At 66.7% G+C, this 19,661-nt stretch overlaps 2 protein-coding genes across 2 annotated transcripts; one reads left to right on the top strand and one right to left on the bottom strand.

The window, feature by feature from the left end:
* Window positions 1–677: 677 nt before the first annotated feature.
* Window positions 678–9,551, top strand: TMEM179 (transmembrane protein 179). Its single transcript, XM_039876611.1, has 4 exons — window positions 678–1,066; window positions 7,022–7,141; window positions 8,428–8,506; window positions 9,353–9,551. The coding sequence occupies exons 1-4, from the start codon at window positions 762–764 to the stop codon at window positions 9,527–9,529; spliced, it is 681 nt and encodes a 226-aa protein (XP_039732545.1). The 5' UTR covers window positions 678–761; the 3' UTR covers window positions 9,530–9,551.
* Window positions 9,552–12,951: 3,400 nt separating this feature from the next.
* On the bottom strand, window positions 12,952–16,353 carry CUNH14orf180 (chromosome unknown C14orf180 homolog). Its single transcript, XM_039876610.1, has 3 exons — window positions 16,004–16,353; window positions 15,075–15,179; window positions 12,952–13,516 (listed from the first exon to the last, which is right to left on the bottom strand). Exons 1-3 carry the CDS (start codon window positions 16,196–16,198, stop codon window positions 13,112–13,114), a joined length of 705 nt encoding a protein of 234 aa, XP_039732544.1. The 5' UTR covers window positions 16,199–16,353; the 3' UTR covers window positions 12,952–13,111.
* Between the last annotated feature and the right edge of the window lie 3,308 nt (window positions 16,354–19,661).

Here is a 19,661-nt window from a genome sequence, read left to right as displayed (position 1 = left end):
GAACATCGACTCTGGGCCCTGCTCCTGTCAGACAGTGTAACAGATGTCCCTGCCGAGGCTGGGGGCCGGAGAAGCACAAGGAGCTCACGGACCCACGCCCTCCTCCGCACGACTGGGCCTCACCCCGCGCGGGTCTCTGGGTGGATGACCTCCGGGCCCTTCCACCGACCCCGCTCCCCTGCTCTCTGGCCCCCTTGCCCCACATTTCCCATCGGGGACCGCCGCACACGTTATTCCCGCCCGCGCTGTGGCAGTCCCTCCAGAACCCCTGTCACCCAGCCGCCTTTCCTTAAGACATTGGGGACCTGGGGACACAGAACAGCCTATGTGAGGCCACCGCAAGCGGCTCCTAGTAGGTTCGTGGAAGAGTCGGCCCGATAAGCGGACCTACCGGGCTCCCGTTCGCCCTCGGGGAAGATCCTCCTGCCACCCGCGCTGCCCCTTGGCCGCCAGCCCGCCCGCCCGGGAGCTGTCCGCGGTGCTGACCGCAGGCGTGGCCCGCGTTTGGCCGCTGCGCACGCATCTCGGGCGGGGCGCGCAGGACCCGCCGGCGCCGCCACTGCGCAGCCTCCCGCGCGGCCCCGGCCCGGCCTGCGCGCGGCGCCGGGAGACTCCGGCGGCCCCGGCTCCCGGCCCCCGGCTCCCAGCTCCGGGCTCCCAGCTCCCGGCCCCCGGCCCCCGGCCCCCGCGCCGCTGGCTTCGCGCCTCTCGCCCAGCCCCACGGCCTCCTCCGGCCGCTTCCTCGCGCGCCCGGCACGGCCATGGCGCTCAACAATTTCCTCTTCGCGCAGTGCGTCTGCTACTTCCTGGCCTTCCTGTTCAGCTTCGTGGTGGTGGTGCCGCTGTCCGAGCACGGCCACGACTTCCGCGGCCGCTGCCTGCTGTTCACCGAGGGCATGTGGCTGAGCGCCAACCTGACCGTGCAGGAGCGCGAGCGCTTCACCGTGCAGGAGTGGGGCCCGCCGGCCGCCTGCCGCTTCAGCCTGCTGGCCAGCCTCCTGTCGCTGCTGCTCGCCGCCGCGCACGCCTGGCGCACGCTCTTCTTCCTCTGCAAGGGACACGAGGGGTAAGTGGGCGCCTCGCGGCCGCCCTGCCCCGGCAGACGCAGCCCTCACCCCCGGCGCGGCGCTGCTTTTGTGCCCATAGCGCCCCCAGGAGCGTGCGTCCCTCCATCTCCCCGGGACCTAGGAGGCCCTGGGCCCGCACCACGGCCACGCACACTGCCCTTTGCCCAGGCACCATGACGCTCACCCGTCCTCTGTGTGAGGTCAAGGGTCCCCCCCACCCCCACCTGCAGCTCCCGGGGTGTGGATGCTGCACCGTCATCTGGAGCAGGCCTCGCCAGTCAGCACCGCGGACAGCTCCACCCCGGTCTCGGGCCGCGCTCCGCTCCCGTGGAGGCGCGAGGGGCCAGGCCGGGACCAGGGCGCCAGGGCGTAGCGCGGCTGCGGGGAGGGAGCACGGGCGGAGGGCCCCGCTTTGTCCCCACGAGCCTCGCTCCCGGCCCCTTTTCTCCTCTTCGCCTTTGCTGCCCTGGCGCGGCGTCCGAAGCGAGGGGGATGTGATTCGCCCGGGGGAGGAGGGGGGCGGGGGGACGGGGGGCCCTGGAGGATGGTGAAATCTCATGCGCGTGAGTTTCCCGGGGCTGCAGTACAAAGTGCCACAAAGTGGGGCTTAACCGTATTTGTTCTCTCACGCTTCTGGAGGCCAGACGTTCAAGGTCAAGGTGACGACAGGGCGGGTCCCCTCTGGAGGGGGTGCCCTTCCCAAGCCCCTTCCCAGGCCTCTTCCCAGCTCGGGGCCGCTCCTCGGCTTCGGGCTGTCACCCCAGTCTCTGGCCTTGTCTCTGCGTGGCCTCTTCCTTCTGTCTCTTATGTTCTTATAAGGACAGCAGTCTTTGGGTTCAGGGCCCACCCCAACCCCAGCACGCCTCATCCGAGACCTGTAGCTTAATCACATCTGCAAAGACCCTATGTCCAAATGAAGTCATGTTCGCAGGTGCCGGGGTGGACTCGGACATACATTGTTGGGGACACGGTTCAACCCCCTACAGTACGGATGGGGATTTGGGGTTCACAGGAAGTTGCGCGTCAGTCCACAGGAGGCCCCCAGGTGCTGGGGGGCCGGGGCTCTGCCCGGGGTGAGCCCAGGCTGGTCCCAGGACGGCCTCCTGCCCCTCTGCTGGTCTCCGCCTTCCTCAGCCCGCTCGATGGCTGATGTCCTGGGGACACGCTTGGCAGAGCATCTGCACCCATGCTGCCACGTCCGGGTGTCGCCCCAGGCAGTGTCCTTGTGCAGGTTGGCGCCTCTGAGTATGAGACAGGGTGGCGTGGGTAGGTTGCGGTCCCTTCGGCCTGGAGACTGAGGGCAGTGGGCACAGGCCTGTGGGGCCACGGTTTGGCCATCACATTGTACCCATTATCCCAGCTGGCGAGGACACGTAGCGAGGCGCTCAGGGTCCAGCTGGCGAGGACTCTGGGTAGGGCCTGGTCTGGGCGGCTCGGAGTGGTATGAGCGACCTCTGGAGGCCGGGGCCAGGCGGGGCCTGTGAGCCCGGGAAAGGCGTCCTGGTCACTCGGGGCTGCCATCTCACACACATCCGGCAGCAAACCCGGGGGATTCCTAACAGCAGCCTCTGTCCTTTGTCATCTTATAGAAGGTGGCCTTAGGCTCGGTGGCACTGCCATCGCCAGCCCCATTTTAAAGCTAGGAACCCAGGGCTGGGGAGTTCCTGTGCCTGCCCCTGCTACCTTAGCCTCCAGGAACCGGGACGCTCATGCTCCGGGGACATGGCCTGGTCCCTTCGTGTCGGTTCTGGGGGCTCACCTGCCCCACCGACAGTGACCTCTGTCCAGGCTTCGATCATGGCAGCCAAGGCTGGGGCCAACCTTTTATTTTCCAGGGACGTCCATTGCACAAAGTCCTTCTTGGCCATCAGGAATAGTGGCCAGGGCCCCACGGTTGTGCAGCCACCTGCCCCCACCTTGTCCAGCTGGCAGCTCGCCAGATGGGATGACGTCATTTGAGAGCGCCAGCTCTTCATCATCCTGGATCCAGCTGTAGGACTGGTCAGAGCGCTCGTGGCCGTCCAGGCCATGGCTGTCTGCCTGAGGGAGCCCTGGGCTGGAGGAACCCCAGGCAGGCGTGCACCTCATTCACCTCCGTGCGCCCAGGGCTGAGCGCAGGGCACAGTGCTCAGGGGTCACCGATTTAGTGCTTGTTGACTGAATGACAGGAAGATGCCGGCGTCCTGAGCTCTGCTGCTTCACAGACACTCGCCTCGACATCTTTGCAGAGTCACAGCGTGGCCAAGGGCTCAGCCCTCCGGGCTCGCCGCGTCAGCGAGTTCTGGACCCCCAGGAAAGGCGGGTCTGCCTGGCTGACTGTCCAGCCACAAGCAGGACAGTCAGCCAGAGAAGCCGGTCCAGCTCAGTTGCTGGCTAGTCCACGTACATCAGGAGAGTGAGGGCTCGGCCAGCAAGGGGGCTCCAGACAGCCAGGACGCCAGGAAGGGCAGTTAGAGTGAGCTCATGTGACGGATGGGGACCCTCGGGGCCATTGATGTCCCACCGAGGACGTCACTGCCCCCTCACACTCGGGGTTTTAGGGGGCCTGCCTGCTTAGGGTGCGCATTCACACTCATTCTTTAAAGAGCCTCACTTCCGAGGCCACCAGGAACCCCCCCCCGCACCAGACCACGGGCAGAGCCTACTCTTCGGTGCGTCCTGAGCTCGCGGCTCAGACTCTGTCTCCACAGCGCTAGCCCCCTCCTCATGTGGGGTGTGTCCCGTGCGAAGTGGGGGCCTGGCCACCTGTGCCTAGGACTGTGAGGGGTTGGGGGGCCGGGGGCAGCTTCCTGCGCGGGGCTTCCTGCCTGCCGACTGCAGGGGTGAGTGAGTGGCTCTGGCGCCTGTGGCCTCCTGGGTGGCTCGCTGTTTCCGGGAGGACGGGGGAGCTGAGGGTGACCCGTGAGCCCAGGGGCCTGGGCAGCTCGGCCCGAGCGGGAGCCTTGCGAGTGTCCAGGTGGCCGTGGTTTGTGATTGATGGCTGGGGAGCTCTGGGTGAAAACAACCCATCTGCCTGCCCACAGCCTCCCTCAGCCTGCGCATCGCTCCCAGGGCTTCCCAGGGTGCCGTCACCATGGAGACGGCACATCCAGGCAGGGCACCCTGAGAGGCTGCAGGAGAAAGATGGCGTTAACCCTGTGTGTGCGGGCTCCCCGGCCCTGACCGCTGCCCTGTCCAGTCCCTGGGGGAAGGGGCAGGTGATGGAGTGGCGTCGTGAACTCTGGGGGGCGGGGGTGAAGAGACTCTGGACACACCCAGCTCTTCAAAAATCTGGAGCCCAAGCTGGTTCCGAGGAAAGTGACTGGAACGGGCATGATGGGTAGGAAGAGGCTGTTATCTGGAGGCACCCCAGCCTGTGCCCTTCCCTGTCTGCAGGGGCGGGGACCTCAAATCCTGCCGGCTTCCTGGCGGTGCACTGGGGTGTCAGGGCTTCCTGCTGTGTGTAGACCACCCTCGGAGGAGGGAGGGGCAGAGTGTGGCTGGTCCTGGGCCTGCTGTGTGGGGGGTGCTTCCGGCCACGCAGGGAAGGACAAGCCACTCTCGTGCTGCTCTAGAAGGCGGTGCAGACCGTGGGGCTGTCACCTCCCTGAGGGAGCGGGCTTTGTCGTGAGGCGGTTGGCCTGGCTGGCCTGGCTGGCCTGCCCTCTGCACCATGGCCATCCCTCCCACAGGAAGGCCGCTGTGGGCAGCAGCAGGCCTGTCTGGGACGCGGGGTGCCTGTAGACAGGGTGATTGGGGGGATGGCAGGGGGTGGAGGGCAGGCGGAGGGCCTCTGTGGAACCGGCGGTCCAGCGGGCTGAACCTCTGTGCCAAGTGCGGGCTGCTGCTTTGCTCTGCCTGTGGAAGCCCCTCCTGGCCCCCCGGGACCACCGAACTGGGGTGAAGCTGTCGTCAGGGACTGCGGAGTGAGCTCTGGGTAATTCCTGCTCCCATGACCCAGGCTGTCCCTACAAGCCTGGAAGCCCCACCCAGCCCATCTACCCCAGGAGTGCCCCCCAGGGGTGCCCCCCAGAGGTGCGACTGGCCCCTGAGCCAGTGTCCAGGCATCCAGCCCCTGAGGGTGATCCAGCAGCTTCTCCCCCATTTCCTGCACCCCCACCTCTGTGGCAGCCCAGACCAGCCCAGTGCACCCAGCCGCAGGCTGGGGAGCAGGGAGCGTGTCCCAGCCTGGACGGGGGGCAGAGGTCAGCCCTGGGCTCTTCCGCGTCCCTCGCTGTAGCTATTGGCCTTGGGCCCTTATTCAAGGCACCGGGGCCCGGTGGGTTTTGAGTTCAGAGCCGTGTCCGTCAGAGTCCCAGCCGGGAATGATGGGTGACGCATGAAGGTGACCAGAGCGGGGTGGTGGGCAGAGGCTGAGGCGCCGTCCCCACCCCCAGCGGGAGGGACCGGGAAGGGGAGGGGGTGTGGAGGAGCCGCCTGGAGAGACTTGGAGCCTTTGCTGGAAGAGCAGGGCCAGCCCGGGCAGCCCCCAGGAGGGGCCTGGGTGCGCACACACCCCTGCCCCCCACCCTCCGTTCCCTGCAAGGACCCCGCGGGGGCGGGAGAGGGGTCGTTGCTACGGTCCACTCGTCACCTCCTGGCAGAGGAGTGAGGGGCGGGGCCTGAGGAGACAGCGGCCACGGCTGGTCCGGTTTGGGCAGACGACACAGCCACCCACGCTCCACGAAGTCCCCAGGGCTCAGGCAGAGCCGGGCACCAAGCACAGGGAGGCTCTGCAGTGAACACGCGGCCTTGACCCCGAGTGGGGACCTCGGGAGCTCCGGGCTGCAGCGCTGGACTTCGGAGGAGCTGGACATGGCCTGGCGTGGGGCGCCGTGCTGGTCACGGTGGCACACGGTTCTCGCCTTGCTGCCGAGTGTCAGCCCCGTGCGTACGTGTGAGCGTGTGCACACCCGCTGGCCCGTCACCCCTCGTCGGTTCAGTCACACCTGTCCCCTCGCCTCTCCCAGCCCCCTGGGGACAGGTTCAGCGCCACCCCGCCCCCCTGCCACGGCAGGCAGCCCCGTGGTCTGTGCAGATGTGTGGCCTGGGGCCAGCCCAGTGACCACAGGCCCGGTGGGGTCTTCAGGGGACTCAGCCGGTTCAGCTGTGTGTGTGTGTGAGGGAGGAGGAGGAGGGGGAATAAGGGAGGAGGAACTCCAGTACTTTCTCAAACCAAATGGGCCAGAAGGAGTGAATGACTGGACAGTGCACGGGCCCTGCCGTGCCTCGGTCTGCAGTCACCATGTCGATGACAGTGGCTCAGCTGAGCTCACGGTCGGGACCCTGTTTAGCAGGTGTCCCCTGTGGAACGTGTCTCGTAGGTCATTCCCCTCAGATCCGCATCACACCTGCTAGCAGGTGAGGGAGAGGCTGGGCTGCCGTCCCCCCTGAGGGAGGTGCCCTGGGGTCCCCATGGGACAGCACGTGTCCCCCACCCCCACAGACTCGGGGCGCACCCAGGTTCCGCCTGCCGGGGCTCCATGCGGGACTCTGGATCTTGGGGAGGGCGGAGGTGGCCGGGCAGCGGGCGTCTGGGTGGGCAGGAGAGGCCGCGATGGGGCGGAGAGGCCGAGAGCGTGCGGTGCCCGTGTGGACGCTGGGACGGCCCAGCCCCGAGGGGTGGCCCTGAGCGACCCCCGCCGCCCGGGTGCCCTGCCCTGATTGCGGCTCAGCCTCTCAGCTTCAGTGGGGCCATCAGAGCAGGGGCCGGTGGCGCGCACCGGACACGGGTCCAGGCCAGCCAGGCTGGCGGCCGCGGGAGCACAGCCTTGGAGGCGCCCGTCGGCGTGCGCGCCGGCGGACCCCCGGCCTGGGGCTCGGCTGCCTCCTCTGCAGGACGGTGACAGCTGGCGCACTTTCTCGCTGGCTGGGCTGGCCAGAGGGAGAACCCATGCAGATGTGACCCCGCGCCCAGCGGGCGATTAAGGCAGGGGCAAGCTGACCCCAAACAGGCAAACCCGTCGCCCGCATAGCTTCCTTCCTCTCGCCTTCCTGAACCACCCTGCTGGCGGCTCTTGGCGGTGCTCCTGTCTTCATCATGTACAGGGAGTGGTAGGTGGCGTGGAGAGCCTGCCATGCCATGCCAGTGTGACGTATCACGAGAAGGGCACCATTGCCCCTGAGTCTTTTGCCCCGACCAGCCTTCGTGGGCAGAAAATGTCCCTGAGCCCTTGAGCAGCCTGCCTGCCAGCTGCCCAGGGACCTGCCCCTCCTGATGCTGTCCCCTTCCCGGGACTCAGGGGGCAGAAGCCCCAGGTGGAACCCCAGTGTGCTGAGTGTGGCCGGGCAGGGAGCCTGGGAAGGCTTCCAGTGCACCTCAAATCCCTTGAGGTGTTCGTTTAGGTCCCCGTTAGTGGCCTTGACCGAAGGAGGAGGCTGGAAAAGGGAGTGAGGAGGGGGCAGGTGGGGTTAGGGCAACCGCCCAGGAGCTGCAGGAGCAGAGGTCCTGGGACCCTGAGCAGGGGTGGTGTCTGGCTTGGGGGCCGCCCAGGGTAGAGCGCAGTGACCACCTGGCCCCCAAGGGACTGCCTGCTGCTCGGCCCTAAGGGGGAGCGTTCCGGGGAAGGCAGGACCCTTGGGTCACCTCTTGTAGAGGCTCCACATTCTTTATTTAAGCGAAATCAGGCCTAGAACCCCGACACGTAAGATGGATGGAGCAGCCGAGGTGGGGGCTCCTGCTGCACCCTCACGCTGGGGGCCTGGGCCGCAGGCCGGGGGAAGCTGTGAGCACCCTGGGACCCGCCGCCAGGCAGCCCCTCGCGGTGGGGGTGTCTTGCCTGCACTGACCCTGCTGGGCCCCAGACCACCTGCTCCCTTGCCCTCCAGGATCCCTCAGAGTCTGGGGGGGCCCTGGGCATGGCCTCGGCCTTCTCCAGAAAAGACGCCCCAACTCTCTCTGCCCTTCACCACAGCCCCTCTGGGATGAGCCCTGGCCGCCGGCCCCACCATCTCTGGGCTCCACGCCCCTGTAATGTGTCCGGCCGTCTGAGGGGCTGCAGGCCTGGAGCCGCTGTCCGTCCACTCCAGCCCCTGAGGCCCGGCCCGGCCCAGCCAGCCACGGGGCCTTGTAGTTTCGCCCGCTGGGCCCCGCGTTACTGTTGGCCCGTGCTGCAGGGGTGGGCAGGACGGTCCCGCTCCTGAGGCCTGTGACCCTGCAGGGCTGGGGGCCGTGGGGGGCAGGGACAGTCTCCGGGAGAGCAGAGGCCAACGTCGCTGTCCTCCACTGTCCAGGGTGGGTTGGGGCCAGCTCTGCAGGGTCGCTGCCCCACAGACAGGCGTCCCCCATCTGCCCCACCTCGGGGATCACCCCCTGCCCTTCGGGGGTGACGCTCACTGCTCCCTGTGCTCAGTGGCCCAGCACTGTGCCTTGTCATTTTAGCTGTGAAGAGCTGCAGGACATCGACTTGGAGCTAAACGTGGACAACTCCGCCTTCTACGACCAGTTCGCCATCGCCCAGGTAGGCGGGGTGCCGGGCAGGAAGCGGGGTGTGCCCTGACCTCCAGGAAGCCCCAGTCCACTCTGGGGACCTCATGGGCTGTGACGCAGGCATGCCCGATGTGTCGGCGGTCAGAGAGGGCCCGCATCCCTGTCCCGGGGGGTGACGCTGATGGCCCTGAGGATGCCTGGGTGGGGTGGCTCTTTCCAGCACCGAGCAGGGCTGGCCGGCATCCGCGTCCCCTCCGGACCCCAGATGGGCTGCTCGAGGCCCACGCTGGCCGGTGGCCGGCCCGAGGACCGGGCGGGAGGAGCCCTCTGGGTGTCTGGGCAGCGGCGGGTCAGGGGCTCTGCCGAGAGGAGCTGGAACCGCCAGAGACACCTTCACGCAGACGGGGCGGAAAATGCTTCCACCCTGGATCGGGCCCGTTAGGCGAAGGAGGGGGCGAGGGGTCTGATAAATGCCCGTGAGTGAGAGCCGGTCACCACGGCTCGGCCTGGCTCTGCTTCAACGGCTGGTGACTGCAGATAAAGGTCAGTTTGTTTCAGCCGCTGCAGGAGGCTCCGTTAGGGACCAGTTCTCCTTGGGGCTGGGCGGCCCAGCGGCTGGCAGACGGGCTGCTCTGCCATTGTCCTGCCAGGGACAGGGGACGGCCCAGCCTGGGGGCCAGGGTGGGGGCAGCAGAGGCCCTAGAGCACCAGCACGGCCGGGGACAGGAAGCAGTGGCTGCGTGAAGCAGGAAGGTTGACCCCAGGACCCACCCACCGTCCCCCCCCAGGGGTCCTGTCCTTTCCCTGGAGGAGGCGGGGGCACCAGCGGAGGGCTCTGGGTCTGGCCGGCCCCTGAGCCCCTCTCTGCCCTGTGCAGTTTGGTCTCTGGGCCTCGTGGCTGGCCTGGCTGGCCGCCACCACGCTGGCTTTCCTGAGAGTCTACCACAGCTACCGCCAGGAGGACCTGCTGGACAGCCTGCTGCAGGAGAAGGAGCTGCTGCTGGCCAGGCCAGGGCCCCGCGGCTCCTTCCGGGAGGACAGCGCCGTCATCTAGGCGGCCCCAGGGGCTCGCCCGCCCGGGGCCGCGAGTCTGCCCTGGCGAGTGTCCCCGGCAGAGCCCCTGCCCCAGCCTCGCATGTCCACCCCCCGCTGCCCGGTACTGCGACCGCTCACCCCACCACCCCTGCTGCCACCGTAAGCGAGGCTGCTGAGTGGGGCGGGGACCCCTGGGGCCCAGCCGGGGGGCGTCCTCGCCGGCGCCTCTGGCACCCCCGGCCCCTTGCTCAGGTGTCATCCTGTGCACGGCTCCGTGGCATGCAGTAGCCCATGACGGCCACACGTCACTGTCGCCACGTGCTCCTGAGTGGTGTGTGGGACGAGGACTCGGGGCCGAGCGCAGGAAGCGGCCCACACAGTCCCCGCCTTCGGCCGAGTCCCCTCTGCTCCTGCCCCGGCCTGGTCTGGGCATTGAACATTCAGGGACAGTGGTGTGGCCTGGACGCGGGGGGTGGCTGCACGGTGTCCTGGATGGTGTACCCTCCATCCTCTGCCACGGGACTTGCCTGGGGACACCCTGTCTCCGAGGGACCCCTGCGCCCCGCGTCTGTCTCGCTGTGCGTGGGGGGAGAGATGGGGCCGGGGCCATCGCGGGTGTCTGCGTGTGCGTGTGAGGGTGTGAACGTGTGAGGTGTGAGTGTGCGTGTGCTGAGTGTGCACGCATGAGCGTGAGTGTGCGCGTGAGGCTGTGTGGGGAGGTTGTGAGGTGGGAATGTGTGGAGGAACATGAGTGTGCACACGCGTGAGTTGCAAGTGCATGAGTGAGCGTATCCGTGTGAGCCTGTGCTGTGCAGCATGTGACTGAGTGTGTGAGCACGCGTGTGCACGCACAGGAAGGTGTGGGCTGAGGCCAGAGCAGGTGAGGACACACAGTGCACTTGCCCCCACGGGTGGCCCGGTGCCCCAGCCGCTGAACGAGGGGGCCCCAGGGGGCACGATGCCCCCCTCAGCAGCAGGAGGAGCAGGAGAAGCCTGGACCCTGGAGCTCAGTGATGACAGCCTGGTGGGGCTGCTAGGCTGTGCCCCCCCTTCGGGGGCCCCCTGCTTCCCCATCCGCCCACAGCCCTCTGCGTCCTGTCCAGCAGTGGGGACCCAGGGCTTTCGAAGCAGCTCTAGCCTCTTGGGCTGGCTGCTGCCGAGCTTGCCCCGCTTCTGCACCCCACCCTTGGAGGAGGGAACCCCAAGTCCCCCGTACATGGTGCCCACCATGGGTGATGGCTTCGGTCTCCCGGCTGGGGCACGGGGCCTCAGGGGCCGTGGGTCGGGGCCTGGAGACTGGTGCCGGGCGGAGCAGGCAGCTGGGTGGGGAGGGGGTGGTGAGGCAGCAGGTCACTGTGATGCTGCTCAGTCCACGACTGTCCTGGGGGGTGCGGGGCCAGGTGAGCGGGTCCTGGCATGGCAGAGGCGCGCTGGCCCCAGGCTCGGCCGAGCTCCAGGCAGAGCAGCCAGGTCTCCTGGGGCTGGTGTTTTGACAGACCCTGAGGCCCCCAAGCAGACCTGGTCTCGCCCCAGCCCTGCCCATGGGGACCAGTTTCAGCCCATGAGAGCCCCTCATCTGTTCCCCGCAGAGGGTGACAGCCCCTGCCTGCCCCCCATTCGAGCAGCAGCCAGCCAGGCCCAGGGGGAGGAGCGGGGCCGGGACGCAGGCTCTGAGCGGAGGGTCTCCCAAGGGCTTGGCTCTGCATTCGCGGGTTGCCTGGAGCTGGTCTGGGGCAGGTTAGCAGAGACCTGTGGCCACTTCTCGCAGGGCCACGTGCAGAGGAGGGCTGTCGCTGACGCCCAGGCCTGTCTCCAGCCGGCTGCACCCGGCACCCCCAGACGTCCACGCCCCGAGGGCGTCTGGGAAAGGGGCAGCTGGGCCCGGGCCCGGGAGCGGGTGCTGGGGCAGGGGCTGTGTGCCTTGCGGGGGGCGGGGCTGGCCCTCCAGGACCGGGTGGGAGGGGCAGGCGGCTGGCAGGCCTGGGGCACCCGGCTGTGCCCCCCATTGCTTCTCCCTGCTGTTCGATAACGGACATCTGTGTTTTAATTCTACTTCTGGCTAAACTGAAAGTAAAGATTCCTGAACTTTCATGCGTCTGTTTCTTGAGGCCAAAATAAAAACAGGCGCTCGGACCCTCTCACGGGCCGCCTCAGCCCCTTTCGGTGTGTTGTCTGCTCGTCGTTTAAGGGGTGAGATCCGCGTTTGCTCCTGGGGTTCCTGAACCTCCAGGGGGTAGGAGCCACGCCCATGGCCCCCCCCCCCCGCCCCGCACACCGGGGGTCCCACCGTCTCATTCTGCTGCTCCCACGTGGCTTCTGCATGCGGCTAAGGGTGGGGATTGCTCAGGGTGACGGTGTCCACCTCGAGTGTTTTTCCAGGGATGACGGGATGCAGTCTGTGGGCCTCAGGGGCCAGCACATCTCTGTGGCCTTCGCAGCGACCAGCCCCTGGCTGAGAGCCGTGGGCGGTGAGGAAGGGCAGCCTCGTCCCTCCCTGCAGCCGCGGTGGCCAGGTTGGGCGGGGCCAAGCCTGGGGCCTGTGCCTGCCTGAGCTCAGGCACGTGACCTGGCCGTTCTAAGCCTCAGTTTTCCCATCTGGAATATGGCCGATAACCTGCCAGTCCTCTCGTGGGGGTGAGGTGAGGTGGGATCCTGGGGGCTGGGCTGATGCGGGAGGGAGGATCCCCACGGGCCAGGGTCTGGGCCCCCGCTGTGGTCCCCTCTCTGCTGGGCCTCCTGCTGTGGGCCGGTCTCCTGGGCCCTGAAGCCAGGAGGGGCCCGGCGTCCCCACCTCTGCTTGAGCCCCGGGGTGAATCCTGCGGCGAAGCGGCCCCATCCCCCCTCCCGGTGAAACCCCCAGGCGGAGAGAGCAGCAGTGCGTTTTAACAGCAAGTCAGCTGTGTAGGTGGTGGGGACAGACACTGAGCGGGCAGCCCCCGGATGCGCGTCCGAAGGCTGTCCTGGACGGGCTCGGCCCGACGCCGGCAGTCCCTCCCGGTGTCTGGTCTCCCTGCCTTGCCCAGGCCTCCCGGCTCCACGCGGGTCTGGAGGGGCCCCTGGAGCTCGTCACTGATGCCCTGCCTCTCGGCCCTTCGCCGTGCCCCTCCGCTCCACACCACCGGGCAGATGGCTGGGCAGCAGCTGGACAGGACGCATTTCCCTTGGGGCATGAGGGGATCCCAGGCCAGGCCCGGTGTAGGGTCACACCTGGGCGCCCCAGCACCACCCGCGAGGTAGGGGGTCGGGGGCGGGGGAGGGACTGCCACCCACAGCGACGACCCGGCCCGTCTCTCCCCACCGAGTTCCGGGGTGTGGACCCTGCAGGCCTGAGGGGCAGAAGGCCATTGCCGTGTCCTGGGACGGGGAGGGGGGTGTCTGACTGGCCGGGGCTTCTGCGGCAAGCAGGTCCCGATTTTAGTAGTGGAAACTTCTAATAAAGGCTCTCACGAGACGCCGGCCTGTGAGGCGGGGGTCATGCCGCTAAGAGTGGGCTGGGCCACCTGCTGCGGCCGCGCGTCCGGTCTGGAGCCCTGGGCGCCCTGCCCGCCGGGCCGCAGGTGTGGAGGCGAGCGTGCGGCTGTCGCGCTGCCGTTGGGCGCCGTCAGAGCTGCGGGACGCAGTGCCGCAGGCGCAGGACCAGGGCGAGGAGCCGGGCCTGGAGGTCCTCGAGGGCCAGTGCGATGGGCTTGGTCCCCGCACAGCACAGGCCCAGCGCCAGGCCCAGCAGGGCGCACACGGATAGCCGCAGGAGCAGGGAGCCTCTGTGCAGCCGGGGCCGGCTGGGCGCTGGGGGCCGGAGGGGACGAGGTGAGCCCCAGCCTGCAAGCTGACCCCCCAGGAGGACCCTGGGGCCCCCTCCTCCCTGTGGGGCTGGAGGGGAGCTGCAGGGAGACCTGGCGCTGCGGCTCTGCCCCTCAGTGCCCGTGGGGTGTGGAGTTCCCGTCTCCGTGCCTGGGGCCTCTGGGAGGCTGTCCAAGGTGGCCTGGGGCTGGGCCGCACCGGGCCCCTGCGGGAGGCGGGGTGCGGATCAGACTTACCCGCGGCGCTGGCGGCGGTGCTGGCGGTGGGCTCCCTGCGGGCGATGTCTGCGAAGGAGAACAGAGTGGGCTCGGCAGTGAGGGGGCCCGGCGGGGGGCACACCGAGCCTGCCGAGCACCCCCAGGGCTTCGCACCTCATCCGCCCCCGCTAAGGACCGTGAGCCAGGCCGGGCTGGGCACAGCCCTCGGTTCACAGATGGGAGACCAGGCCACGTGCTCCCCGGCCGGCCACTCTGCCCGCACCTCCCAGGGTCTGCCCCGCCTCACTGCTGCTCCGGCGGCCCAGGAGCTTGGTCCTCGGAGCCTGTGGGAGCGCGGGGCGTGGTGACCCCACAGGCAGCCTGGGGTAGGGGCACTTCAGGAATGATGGGCCCGGGGCAGCACCCGGGGAGGGCCCAGCTGGGCCCCCACTCTCGTCTCACCCACATGGCTTAGTGGGGACCCCAGACGGCCTTGGGACAGTCTGGGCCCTGACTCCCCATCTGCAGAGTCTGCTTCAGGGCTGTCGGAAGGCTCTGGGGGGCCGGGGGTAGTGGTCTCTCTGTGGGGGCGAGGGCTGAACCCCGAGGGGCCACCGGGGAGACGCTCCGTGAGTCAGGGCAGCTTTGGAAGACTCGTGAAGCACTTTTCCTGGGGGTTGTGGCGGGCAAAATCTGTCCCCGTGATTCCCACGCCCCAGGGGCCCTGCCTCTGTCCTGTCTCCCGCACTCAGTGTAGGGGGCTGTGACTCCTTCCCGCCCAAAGGAACACGGCGAAGGCGGGGGCACTCTGCGGCCGTGAAGAAAATCCCCAACCGGTCAGCTCTGAGTGACTCCAAAGGCCGTTATCGTGGGTGGGCCTGACCCAATCAGTTGAGCGCTTTAGAACAGGGTCTGGCGGTCGGAGGGAGGGGTGCGTGGCCTCGACGGGGCAGCCGCTGCGAATTCTACAGCAGCTGGGAAACGAATCCTGCAGACAACCTTGGGCGCTTGGAACAGGCCCCGAGCCCCGGGCCCGGCCGACCCCCGGGCGGCAGCTTCGCGGGGGGCTGGGCAGAGGGCCAGCGATGCTGTGCTGACCCTTGACCCACGGGGACACTGAGAGTGAATGTGGGCCGTGCGAAGCCGCTGAGGTCGTGGTGATGTGTCGCACGGCGTGGCCAGCTGACACGGGGCTGGGTCCCACGGGAAAGGCCAGAGCGGGAGCGGGGGCCAGGGGAGGGGAGGCTCGATGGTGGTGAGGGGGCTCGGGGGCAGGGGGTGCCTCGAGAGCCCTGGACGGGAGCGTGCGGGCATCCGGCACGCCGGCCCCACCGGCCCCAGCGGCCCTTCCGCGAGAGGACGGGATGGCCGGTATCTGGGCAGCTCTGGTCATGTCGTTTTCTGCCGGTTGCTGTGTTATTGGCTGTCGCTCTGTCTGGACGGACCCTGCGGGCCCAGCTTTTATTGGGGTTCGGCAGTGAAGGCAGAGGTGGCCCCTCATGAGGACGTGGGACCGCGTCACCCACCCCACGTAGCCCCGGGCCAGGTCTTACAATGGATGGCCACCTCCAGGGGCTCGTGGAACTGCACACGCCTCGAGGTCCTCTGTGGCTCGGGCCTGTGGCCGTGGCTTCGTCTCAGGATCGACGGGGGGCACTTCCGGTCACCCTCCTGGGGTGAGGGTGGGGAGCGGGGGAAGCAGGCAGCAGTGAGTCCCTCCCGCCAGGCCCTCAGGGGCCCACCAGGAGCCCCGCCGCCTCTGCTGGTCCATGCAGCCACACTGGTGGGGACCGGACAGCGCACCCTGCAGCCCAGGCCTCCATCCCCAGCCCCAGCACAGCAGGGCGCCCCAGGAGCAGCCACGATCCGATGGCCGTGTTAGCCATACCACAGACGTGGTCAGTGCCCACTCAGGCCCACGTCTGCCCCCAGGCTTGGTGAGGGGCCATGATCGTTTTCACGTGTCAGCAGTGACAATGACGATGGTGGCTCCAACAGCCCCTGAGGGCTGTCTTCATGTCTGAGCTGCACGGATGAGACCTCGCTGACCCCCGAACGCTCTGCGTGGGGGTCTCCCCTGCCCGGGCACCAGGGAGGCACCAGGCCTGAGCTGGCCCTGTCCCAGCTGGGCGCCCTGTGAGGGCCCAACAACTGCCTCCTGTCACACGCTGGACCTTTGTCACTTGCCTGTGAGCACCAGGCCACTGGGCCAGGGAGGGGCAGAGCCTGGACTCACGTGCCCCCCAACCCAGTTCCCCCGACCTCCTCCGTCCGGCCCCTCCTGCCCCTCCCGCGCGTGCTGTACCCTCCCTCACGCCCTGGTTGGACACTGCACCTTGGTCATGCTGTGCCCCCCCCGGGGCCTGACCCCCTCTCTGCCAGACCAAGGTGCACTTGAAGTGCCACTTCCTGTGCCCACTCCGTCACCCCTGAGAATTCCCTCCCCGGGGTCCCTGGGGGTGGGGACTGCTCGAGCCCCCTTCTATCTCCCCTACCCTCCACCCCCAGTGGGGGCCCAGCTCACAGAGCTGGTGCCACGGGCCCCGACACTGGAGACCCAGGCCCCCCCAGAATCCCCTTACCTGCCTCACCCTGGGCCTCGGTGAGCCCTGAGTGGCCTGCGCATTCTTCCTGGTCTGAGGCGTCTCTGGCCAGGAGTCGGGGCTCGAGGCCCGTGCCGTGGTCCTCATTTACTGTGACATGGTCCTGGAGAAGCAGAGACGTCATTGCAGAAAACTGCAGGAGCCGGCTGGCTCCCTCCGGCCATCGGCTGCCCCGCAGGCAGACCCGGCCTCCCTCCCAGGTACCCTGTGCCCAGAAGCCTCAAAACTGCTGCCGTGGGTGGCTCCCCCAGGGCCCTGCCTTTCACTGTGGGCTGGGTGCTGGGTGCGAGGTCCCCTAATTTATTATCCAGGGATTCGGGAAGTTTGCACTTTATTATTGTCTCTTGTAGCTCTGGGAGGTCATAGACAAGGCTGCAGTAAATGTCTCAGCCACCTCCTTTCATGAAAGAGGTTCAGGGTGGGTGATGGGGTAGGGGCTCCCTGGGGCTGGGGAAGCTTCTCCAGAGGTCATGCCCACTGTGCCAGGTGGGGCTGGAGCTGCTGGGGGCACCCAGTCCCATCCAGACTCTGTCCCTGTCCCCCTCAACTGCTCACTTACGAGGCATAAGCAGCACGGGCATTGTCATCTGCGGCCTGGTTGCGGGGGGCTGCTGTGCACCCATCTCTCCTCCCTGAGTGCGGCCCCTCTGGGATGAACCCCCTTTCACATCTTGGGAAGGGCCTTTGACTTCTGAGGCCTCCCCTGTTCTGCTCGGGGTGCACACCCGGTCGGGCTCCCCAGGGCAGTGGAGCCAGTCCCCAAGGGCCCTGGGGGTGACAGGCCCACAGCATTGCAGCCCACGTGGGGAAATCGAGGCCAGAGTCAGCTGGGCTTCCCCCACACAGGGCCCCCAGGACCAGCCCAAAGGACCACGGCGCCTCACGGTGGGGAGGGGCTGGTGCCAGGCGAGGCAGCGTGACCCGGGCCGCTGTGCCACCTCCCACCTGGGGTTGGTCCTGGGCCCCTTCGGCAGGCTCCTGTTAACCCCGCCCCCCGGTCGCCCCGGGCCCGCCTCGATGGCATCAGAAGGGACCGGTCTCCTACTGCAGGTAAGGTCACAGAGGGCGCCACCAGCCAGGAGGACGAGGCCGAGGGAGCCGGCCTATTTGAAGGCCCAGGGCACCTGAGGCCCGGTGGCCTGCCATGGGGCCAGACGCAGAGGCCGCCAGTGGCCCAAAGCCCAGGACGGGGTCCCGGGTGATGAGGAAGCAGGCTTGCAGAGGCTGGGGGCTGGCCGAGACCCGTGGGGACCCACAGGCCCGGACGCCGGGCAGCCCTGCGACAGCACCCAAGCATGGAGCCACGCAAGGTGGCGGGCAGCAACGTGAGTGCACATGTGTGAGCATGCATGTGTTTGTGGGAGTGAGTGTGTTTGTGTGGGAGTGTGCAATGCATGTTAGTGTGTGAGGGTGAGTGTACATCTGTGCAATGTGTGATATGTATGTGTGTGTGCCTGCATTTGTGTATGTGACTGAGTGTGCACATGTGTGTGATGTGTGATATGTAGTGAGTGTGTACATGCATTTGTGTGTGTTAGTGTGAGTGTGAATGTACATCTGTGGTGTGTGATACATGTGTGTGTACGTGAATTTTTGTGAGTGAGTATACATCTATGTGATGTGTGATACGGATGTGTGAATGAGTATGCATTTATGTGTGAGTACGTCTGTGATTGTGTGATGCATGCGTGTGTGTATGTGTGTGCGTATACATCTGTGTGATACGTGTATGTGCACGTGTGCGTGCATTTGTGTGTGTGAGTAGACATCTATCATTGTGTGTGTGCATTTGTGTGTGTGAGTATACATCTGTGTGTTACATGTGTGTGTGCACACATGTGTGCGTTTTTGTGTGTGTGCGAGTGTATATTTGTGTGACACATGTGCACGCACATGTGCATGCGTTTGCATGTGGGTGTGTGTATATCCATGTGACACGTGTGTGCATGTGCGTTCATTTGTGTGTGGACGTGAGTGTGCATCCGTGTGACACGTGTGTGCATGTGTGTTCATTTGCGTGTGGGTGTGAGCGTACATCTGTGTGACACATGTGTGTGTGCGTTCATTTGCGTGTGGGCGTGAGTGTACACCTGTGTTACACTGTGTCTGGGGTTTTCATCTTCCCGCAAACATCTTGGGGCACGCTATTGGCCGTGAAATGTACCATGGCCCCTGCCGTGTGGTCCCGCCACGTGGTCCCGCCGCCAGGCCGACAATGTCCTCGAGGTTACTCTCGCTTTTAGACCACGGAAACCCGGGCCCTCATGGTGGTCTGAGCGGCGACCAGGGGACGTGGTGGTTTAGGACAGTGACCTGTGCAGCGCAGTCACGCAGTCACCCCCCTGCCATCCATCAAGTTCACCAGCTACGCGGATGGCGGGGCCGAGCAGACGCATAGGCTCCCAGAGCGCGGGGTCCCGGTCTGAGGCTTGGGCGGCGACGGCGGGCGGCGGGCGCGCGGGGCGGGGCGGTGACAGTGGGCGGCGGGCGCGCGGGGCTTCTGGCCACATGGGGCTTCTCGCCACACAGCGCGAGCTCAGTTCCGCAGCCGCAGTGGCTTCCAGGCCGCGTATTTTCACTTGCACGATAAAGTCTAATTTTGTTGTTAATGCTTTGCGTTTCGTGTGTCTTTTTTAATGTCTCTCATATTTCATTATCTTATGTTTTTACGGCAAAATCGCCTTACCGCGAGTTAACAATGTGGCGTAAATGTTTGTGGTGAAGATGCTTGTGACGAACATACATAAACCAGTGTGTCCATGTGTGCAGGTGTGTGTGCTGTGTACGTGTGTTAGTGTGTGAGCTTGCGTGTGCTTGTGTGCACACGAGCACCTGTGAGTGTGTCTGTGTGCACGCGTGTGCAGGTGTGCCGGTGCCTGTGGAACATGTGAGTGTGTGTCCCTGGCAGTGACCGGCCAGCATAGCTCAGTGGTTCTGGAGTGGGCAGGCTGATGGCTTCAGCCAACTTCATCGCGTGCCTCGTGTGACCGTGCGTGACCCTGGGCAGGTCTCTGCCCTCTGTGCCTCAGTGTACCGAGCTGCCACATGGGAACAACAGCAAACCCGCGTCCAGGGCTCAGAGGTGAACCTGGGACAGAGCCTGCGCTTGGTGACATCAGCCACTGCTACTAGCTCTCAGGGAGAGGGTGTGACTTCGTATACTTGGGACAGTTCCAGCCCCTAGTGGACAGCGAGGACTCCCTGTGGGACGTCCCCTTCCCCTTCACTTTCTCTGGCCATGAGCCTTGGCCTGAGCCCTTCTCTGCTCCCAGGTGGCCTCCTCACCGGGGCGGTCCTGCCCCCACCCCCGTCCCTCTAGAAGGCTGGCAGCAGGGCCTTCGCTGGCCCCAGGGCTGGCTTGAGTCGGACATTCCGCCCTATTTGGCTCAGGGAGCTCAGTCAGCGGGGCGGCTGCTGTGGGCCTCGGTTTCCCCACCGTAACGCAGGAGAGGGTGAGGCTCAGGCACGCCCGGCAGGTGCCGCTGGCTCTCAGTACTGCCTCCTGCCCCCCCAGGCCGCTGCGTGGGCCCCCCCAGGGCTGGACGGTGGA

This window comes from Pteropus medius, unplaced genomic scaffold, assembly GCF_902729225.1.
Source record: "Pteropus medius unplaced genomic scaffold, Ma_sr-lr_union100, whole genome shotgun sequence".
NCBI lineage: Eukaryota > Metazoa > Chordata > Mammalia > Chiroptera > Pteropodidae > Pteropus > Pteropus medius.
This window is presented reverse-complemented; position numbering and strand designations above follow the sequence as displayed.